This window comes from Oreochromis niloticus, linkage group LG20 (assembly GCF_001858045.2).
Source record: "Oreochromis niloticus isolate F11D_XX linkage group LG20, O_niloticus_UMD_NMBU, whole genome shotgun sequence".
NCBI lineage: Eukaryota > Metazoa > Chordata > Actinopteri > Cichliformes > Cichlidae > Oreochromis > Oreochromis niloticus.
In genome coordinates, this window is record NC_031984.2 from 18,065,756 (window position 1) to 18,074,615 (window position 8,860).

At 42.3% G+C, this 8,860-nt stretch overlaps 1 protein-coding gene across 2 annotated transcripts; it reads right to left on the minus strand.

Moving 5' to 3' along the window:
• Positions 1-219: 219 nt before the first annotated feature.
• Positions 220-8,789, minus strand: b4galt3 (UDP-Gal:betaGlcNAc beta 1,4- galactosyltransferase, polypeptide 3). 2 transcript variants are annotated; one of them, XM_005477989.4, is made up of 8 exons: positions 8,452-8,789; positions 7,735-7,828; positions 7,115-7,642; positions 6,733-6,968; positions 4,999-5,189; positions 4,777-4,899; positions 3,834-3,938; positions 220-3,363 (listed from the first exon to the last, which is right to left on the minus strand). In XM_005477989.4, exons 3-8 carry the CDS (start codon positions 7,395-7,397, stop codon positions 3,033-3,035), a joined length of 1,269 nt encoding a protein of 422 aa, XP_005478046.1. In that variant the 5' UTR covers positions 7,398-7,642; positions 7,735-7,828; positions 8,452-8,789; the 3' UTR covers positions 220-3,032. The 2 variants fall into 2 exon arrangements, with proteins under 2 accessions (XP_005478046.1, XP_025757426.1); XM_025901641.1 differs by lacking the exon at positions 7,735-7,828.
• Positions 8,790-8,860: the final 71 nt, after the last annotated feature.

The window sequence follows — 8,860 nt, forward strand, 5'->3', positions numbered from 1 at the left end:
GAGCATCTGATGTCTGCAGTCTTTGAGCTGTAGCACCATCAATCAGAATGGTAAAAGCGATATTCATTAAGAGGCTTTGAGTGTTGTACAAGGGTAAGTGCTTCACCATAAGCACTGCAGTGTATTTATAGTATGGCATGTACGCTGCGTAAGTGTGTGTGCATGTGTATACCTGTTATCAAATGTGTTTAGTAATCATAATCATAGACAACATCGAAATGAGGCATTATTTGATCAGAGTTTTTTATTGGAATACATATTTGCTCGCTATCACAACACTGTCCATCATATGCTTGCGTTGTCTTTTTTGCTGACTGTGTTCTACACTGACACACAGCGTGCACACATACACACATACACACTTTCGTCTTCAAGATAACATCGGTAAATAAGGCAACCTAAATTGCAGACGGGCATCAGCATCCCTCTCGGTGACGTCACTGTACTATCCGCATGTTGTTTCTCACGAGAGAGCAAACATCTCGTCTCTCCAGCCAAGTGATTCTCATCATTTAAACTTCAACAACCTCATGAATAACAAATAAACAGAAACAGTTGCTATGAAATCTAAATGCTGTTTACTGACTTTGCTTTCCAACAATATATATTTCCAACACGTATGCGAAAACGTTTATAAAAACTAGCCTATTTATTAAATATAGAACAGTCTCCAGGTAAGCACATAGTTTGCTGATTAATCCAGCTGAGATTATGCCATATAATGTCCTTAAAAGCTTCCAGTGTGTCACTGTTACATGTCATATAGGATTTTCTCCCAGATAATATGATATATGGAGGATAATATTATAATATATAACCATGTTTATAAAGCTAAGAAATTAGATCCTATTTATTCTACGTACTCTCTCAATGCGGTCTTTATATAACATTCTTTGCTTAAAACATTATTTCAAAATAAAGATTCTTTGATTATGATCCATAAAGCAGTCTTGTTACTTTACCCTTTGATACTAGCAGGATCAGTCACGTGATACTACGTAACCGAGAAACCGTCCATACAGAGCAATGCAAAGATTTGATTGGTTTAAAACTGTGAATGGCAACCGCGAATGATTAACATTCATGTCACAACACTGCAGTTTCATTCAGTCCTTGGTTCCCTCTTGGCTGGCGCTATGCCCGACTTTGCCACTTGAGGGTGCTCACATAAAATCCAGCAGCATACCTTTAATAGTTCAGTGATACGGGCTCATTTCACGAGGCACAATGTATATGCGAGAAATGTGGAGATGTGATGTAAAGGAATGATAATCCGATCTACAATGGAGAAGAGTGTTTCACACATCTGCACCACAAGATCACTTCAGAGGTCTGCACATTTAGCTCTATCAGTGACTCAGTGCTTACACAATAAATTAAATACATTCAAATTCACTTCAGTGATACATTACCCGTTTGTGTCACAACACAAACTTAGTGTTACAGTATGTCATTTTAAGCTATTTGTAATTGTACAGTTTTCCTAGTCAATTAGCAGCAAGAAATCCTGTCGCCTATGAATGAATCAGATCCTAGTCCCTCATCAGTAAGCTATGCTCACCTCATGAACTCTACCCTCACATAAGGTAAACAGAGATGAGCACTGAAAATAATACATTCCAAATTAACGGAGAGAAAAAATACTTGATGCTTTCAGATTATACATGATCAACAAAAAATGACCTACATGCGTGTCCTGATTTGGCAGCCCTCAGACCGTGTTTATATAAAGCATAACATTTCACTGTAACACATCTTCCTACTGGCTTGTCTCATCCCCTTCAAGACACAGAAGCTTCATTTTAGGGAATCAATACAGTGAAGAAACATCCATTTATATTGCCTACGAATACGTCAGGCCTTCTAATCAAAAGCTGACCTAGATCTATCCACAGTGCTGCAGTGTAACCATGACCACTTTAGATATTAAAACACCATCTGAAAGTCACACGCTTTAAGTATCGTCTGCGAGTTTGTTTTGTTATTTTTAACCATACTTGACTAATCTAAAAGAAAAAGAATCAATCACAGATAATATCAGAAGCACAGGTCTATCCATGTATTGAGAGTATAGTCAAACTAGACAACGAATACCATGACAAGTCTATGTTTATCTGACAGGCGTAAACACGGTCATGATAATACTTCCTCATTTTGTTATGTGGTTGAATACAGAGTTATCTTCCATGTAATTTGATTGTCTATGAACTAAATGTCAGAGAGAGAGAGAGAGGCACCAGACTGTAAGGTAGGACAAGTAAAACAAAACAGTAAACAAATAAAGAAGTCTCTCTATATAAATATAAACTCTAGAATTGTCCCATATCTATCGAGTTGGTCAGCGTTTGATCAATGCACAGAAATATAAAATGGCAGTTCTGAACAAATTTCCTCTAATCCCGGGTCAGCTTCGTCATCCCTGCCTTCTAAGTCTTTCCGTGTGGCAGAAGAGGTCGAACTAACCTTGTGTGGGCATCTAAAAGCAGCTATACCAGTCTATAAAATGCGCATAAAAGAGAGAAGGCACAGAAACACAAACCCACTGCAGAGTGGCGTAGACAGACAGCAGCAGTTTCCTTTGTTTTTGGGAGCAGACTGGATGAAGCCATAGGTCTGTCTGCAACAGACGAGTCTGTGTGCAGAGGTTTTTATATATGCTGTCTCATTTTCACCGAGTTTGTTTTGAACCTCTACGTGGATATGACTGAATCGCCCATCGTTCATCTTCTGGTTCTGTCACGAGCACGGCCACAGACGACTCGTGTCAGCCACCACAGCCAGCATCACATTTAGCAGATGATGAGCCAAGACGAGGTGACTCAGAAGTGTTCTTGAATGCACCCTGTTGACAAAACTGGCTTCTTCATTTGATCCGTTGCGTAATTACCCCTAATTACTCCTAACCTACACTGAGCACAAAAAGCTGCTGTACTTAAAGGTCCCACGACAGAACAGATCTATGCTGCTTTTCTCCATTTTGTCTTTCAGATCAAACTGAAAAGGGAAGCTACAGGTTCATTATGCACCTAGTCTCATTTCATCTTCCCTGTCTTCTGCTGTGTTATTTGATTTGCTGTCTTTGACTGACCAGGTTCTGTCTTGGCCACAGTAATATTTGCTGGCACTTCTTGCCTCTTTCCCTGTTTGAATGGGTCTCCTGTCTTGCTGGTGCTACGTTGGTGGGCAGGGGTTGTTGCTTTCACAGGAATGGGGACCTTGCCCAGGGCCAGATGGGGGTCTTCTCCAATGTTGACAGTCAGGTTGGTGTAGAGTGGCTCAAGCTCTTTGGAAAGCAGCTCATAGGTCAAAGAGTTAAGGCCGTCAGAGCGCCAATTGAGCCTGGTCCTTTTCAAAAGGTCAAACCTAGAATGACAAAATCCATATTAAGGATTGTGTGAAGGTTTCACCCAGCATAAAGCTTTTCATCTGGCTCTCTGCAAGGAAGCAAAGATGTATATATTGCAAAGTGATTGCTTTTAATGATACTACATGACAAAGACTTTCCATAAAAGTTAATAAAAGGCTGAGGAGAATGGAGAATGAGATAAGACCTAGATACAATCAGTCTGAAAATACAAGCACACTCCCTGAGGGAAAGTAAGCAGAGGACAAACTCTGTACACTGTGTCAACAGACGCAAAGAAACAACTATAATGGTAAAAACTCAACATGAGAACAGTTGGAGACAAGAAAAGTTCATTCTGATGCCCGTGATCAGGTCGTTTGAAGATCTTCCCCTTTTACTCAGGCAGATATTCCATTAGATCAGATGAAGAAAGAGAAAAAAAGTCTTTACAAATATTTTATATGCCGGTGAGTGTGCCAGTAAGTACCTGCGTGGATTTTGCTCATTGCCTCTGTCTCCTTTATGCTTGATCATCTTGTAATGGCCAATGGCCACTGGAGGGCGCACAATCTTCATGCCAGACAGACGCACTCTGGATCAGCAGCACACAACAGTAAGCCAAAAACAGATTCTTAAACATGTATTGTACTGCATAAACTGGAAAGCTAATCTCAAAAAAACAAACTTTACATAAACATCTAGCCCCCTGCGGGACACATTTAAAGAAGGAAAAATCAGGATTACGAACAGAAGAGTGGGTGAAAACATACTGCCATGTCTTATGGGTGGTAGAATATACTGCGGTTCCCTTTTTCTTTCCCATCTCTTGCTTTTGTACCACTCCAGTTATCTTAATCAACCAAAACAGGGTGTAACTAATGCTGCGAATATTCTCTGGATGATATAATTTGCAAACATCATGCACAAAAGGCAGTGTTACCAAAGGTTGTGAAACATTCTTGGATGTGTTGTCCTAATTAAATTTTATTGTTGCATTCAGTTCTTACAGATTGGCAAATGTTGGAAAAGCCACAGAGTGGAAAGAGGGGACCGCAGTAAAGAAATGAGAAGAGTTTGAAAACTCTTAAGCACACAGCCTAGTCCAAGTCTGCAAGCTAGTGCATGTGAACATACCCATTGTGCCCACTCCAAGACATACAAAGAGCAAAGCCACAGCAATGGGAGGAGACATGAAGATGAAAGATGATGTTAGGACATAAAATAGAAGTCAAAGCAAAAGAAAACATGCGGTACTGAAGCTGTAAACATGAGAAAAATGATGACTGACGAGAGCAAAACAGAGTGAAAAAGTACAAGAAGAGGCAAACTGAAATGGCTATGCATGTAGTTCTGATCATAAATCCCAACATGCACAGTTTACAGTTCACTCTGTCATCATGTAGGGTGTCTGCCTCATTTATCCTCTTTACCTGGCAGCAATGTCATCATCCTCCCCGCCCCAACCCCAGTACTGGTTGGGGAAGCCGTTCATCTTCATGTACTGGTCTGGGGTCACCGCAGAGACCCCACCAAAATACTGTGAGTATGGCAACCTGGGAGGGTCACAACATGCACAATCTTGAAAATAATGTCTCAGGGCAATGCAAAGGCATGAAAGAACAGCCCCACCCTCGTTTATTCTGTGCTTCTACCTGTATCGGAACTTATCCATGGCCACAGACAGGTGTGTGGGAAACTGTTTGTGGCAGGTGTAGGTGTTGTGGTCGTTTTCAGGCAGCAGGTCAACATCATGCAGGAAGATGCAGCTCCAGTCTTCATCTCTGAGTGCCTCCCGCACCCCAACGTTTAACAGCTTGGCTCGGTTAAAAGTGCTGTTTCCCCACTGAAACACCAAATGAGGCAGATTAATGTATTTACACATTAATATGTGAAGACTTAAATAAATGCAGCAGTTTTTAGTAACCAATTCAATTCTGAACAACAGGGATATTTGAGGTATATTGCAGCAGAGCACAAGGTAATTTGTTGACACTGATTAATAGCACATCATTTTAAAGATTTGCTTATTGCCTGAAGGAAAAAAGGAATCTCCAACTACACCACTATGGTTAAATTCAGCTACACTGTAGCCTGGGAATGTAATGTTTAATACACAGAAATTGTGAAGTATCACGTCCCATCTACCATGGAAATATCTGAAGTCTGATTTGCTTAGATCGAGAGCTGTAACCTAAAAACAAAGTCCATTCACCTCTATTGCACTGGTCCAGGCAGATAAATCTAACAAACACATATCTCACAACCATGTTAAATAAAACCACACTATAATGACTATAATTTGCAATAAAACTAGTTAGAAGTCCTACAAGAGCTGTAAAAACAGCAACATTCAAATATGTTCACTGGACACTTTTTTTAATTAGGTACACCTCCTTTCTTTAATTCTTCAATGCACAGATTCAACAAGGCACTAAAAACATTCCTTAAAGATTTTTGTCTATACTGAAAGGATAGTATCACACAGTTGCTGTAGATTTATTGGAATAGCTTCCATTCCAGCACAAAACAAAGGTGCTCTACTGAATTGAGACCTGGTGACTGTGGGGGCCATTTGAGCACACTGAACTCAATATCATGTTCAAGAAACTAGATTGAGATTATTATAGCTTTGTTACATGGTGTGTTGTCCTATTCGAATCAGCCATCAGAAAATGGGTACACTGCAATTACAAAAAGGATGGATATGGATAGGTATGGTCAGCAATAATAACCATGACCAAGTGGGCAGGGGCACAGCCAAGGGGGGCGACGAGGCCTTTTCACCCGAAAGAACTGCTGATCACTGGATATTTTCTATTTTTCGTGCTGTTCTCTGTAAACCCTAGAGATGGTTGTGTGTGACAATCCCAATGGATCAGCGGTCTCTCAGACAAGCCCAGCAACCATGCCACGTTTAAAGTCACCAAAATCACCTTTCTTCCCCATTGTGATGCTTAGCTGGGTTGGTTGTCACGACAATGTCTACATGTCTAAATGCATCAAGCTGCTGCAGAGTGATTGGTTCATTAGATGTTTACATTTAGAAGCAGTTGAACAAGTGCACCTAATAAAGTGGTATATATTAGATATAGTCAATGCAGGACTATTAAACCTTAGCCCAACACTCCAATATCACAAGACCAATACTTTGTAGCAGCACATACGCTACTATTACACTACCATTACTATTACACCCTTAACATCATTAGGCAAACGTTTTACTCAGTAGCTATGCACCTCTGATCCACTAGAACAACAATCCCACTGCATAATGCTATACTTTTGCTCATGGAAGGCAAACATGCAGCTGTTGACAATCACGCTGAACAAAACACTTGCAGAATCACTATAAAACAGCTCGCACACTCACTTATACATAACCTGACCTGCTGTACTATGTAGATGCTGTAGTGTATCTGCTGTCTCTGCAAGAAGGGGTGGAGGTGGTAGAGGAGGGCACGGAGGTGGCTCTGGCGGTTTCGGTACGGCACCACTATTGCTGTGTGGTGGCGTGGTTCGCAGTCTGGAGGCCTGTAGCGTCCACCTGGCAACACTAATGGGTTTCTTTGTCTGATCTCCTCCAGAGACAGAGGAGATGAAAGATGGACAGACACGGGTCCAACTGGCCAAAGGAAAGGAGAGTGAATGTTTCTGGCTTTTTTTCTGACTATCAGCTCAAGAATACAAAAAAAATAGCAACATTCATTTTGCTTTTCACTGTGTGCTACATTCACAAACATTTATTTGTCACCCTTCTCTCCCTCTCACCCAGCAATGGAGAAGGGATCTGGCAGTCTCTTAGTGGTGGGCCGGTGGCAGGGGGTCCAGTGCCAGAGTTGCGAGGCGGGGGAGGCGGTACTCCCAGCTGACTGAGGTTGGTGTATACATCATGTGGTCGAGAGTAATCAAACTCGGGCTCTGTGGTGTGCACCAGGACAGACACCAGGCCTCTGAAGCCCCCAAGGGAGAAATAGAGCACAAAGGCAAACTGGAAGCCTATCAGCAAGGCTAACGTACATGGAGAGTCCAGAGAGCGCCCACAGTACGCCATTATTCTAGGGAAACAGAGTGGAGAGATGGGAGGAGATGAGGGGAAAGTATAGCAGTTGAGTGAGATGGGGGTGGTGGAAGAGGTGGAGAATGAGCAAGGAAAGGCAGAAGGGGAGGGAGGGGAAGAAAGGAGCACTAAATGTGGACTCAGGTGCACTGGAGGTGGGCTTCCATTTTTAGGAATGGGTAATAGTAGTGGTGAAGCTCAGTCAGCACTGCCATCACCTTCTGACCACAAAACGTCAGCTGAAAGAAAAAGAGAAGAACAGCTGTTACCTTATGGTAACCGTTGTTTTATTGTATCATTATTACATTACAACAGTCTAGATTTCAGGCACCTGTTTTTGTAAGGGTCTAATTAAAACCTATCAGGGACCAGTAAAGCCTCGCTCCACTTTTCTCCTTCTCCTCCTCCTGTCATCATCAGGCTCTCTGTGAGATAAAGAAAAGAACTGAATGCATAATAATGCAGCACCAGTCCTGTCACACTGTTTGGTCTGCTGTATGCTAAAATAGGCCAGGGAATGACAAGCAGCTACAAACAAATGTCATTCATGTTTGCTTCTTTATTTAGAATGGCTTAGTTTCAGCTGATAATTTTTAATGAGGCACGTATGGAAGCGACTCTGATAAAACAAATTAATCCAACATCAGGTTCCCTTTAGTCCAAACAGTTAGATGCGACAGCTATGCAAGTGCGAGTGGCTTAATCACTTAATATGATGCTAAGTTTCCCGAGGGAGACGACAACAGTTAATTCACTTAAAAACAAGAAGAATAGGAAGTGGATGAACGCAAAGGCGCCGTGGTTATAACCAGGGACAACCTGCCATGCAGGTGATTAGCCTATGAGCATCCATCTTTAGGCCCATGCAGTGAGCATGTATTGCAGTATTTACATAACTAAAGGGAAAATATGTCAGTGACATTTATTCAGCAGCATTGCTGTGTACGCGACTTCTCCCGTTACCCGCAAAGGCTCTCGTTTACGTCAAAGATTTCTATTCCCAGGTTCGCGCAAGCTTCCCCGCACCCCGATGCACGAGCCGACTCACCAGCACATCCCTGCGACATGTCAAATCCAGCTCCTGGCTTCCTCTGAGAATCGACGGGCCGCTACGGTCGCTACAGCGACGCGATGGACTATAAGATGCTGTTTTTCTCCTGCTGATGCCGGTCGATCGTCCTTCCCCTCTTGCTAATCTCTCGTCCGACGCGAAATGTGTCCGTAGCTGCTCGGAGACCGCTGCAGACGTTTTCACACGCAAGATCATCGCCGCATACCCCTCTAGTGTCAACACAAAACACACAGACAAGTGCGCTCTGCTTCATCGAAACACGGAGAGGCGCACCACGGTGACGCGCACAGCGGCACATTTGAAAATTAAAGGAGAGTGTGATTGTGCCAGCAGTGAATATCTGACCCTGCGCAGTGAATGCTAATAATGATGACGAGAGGTTGAT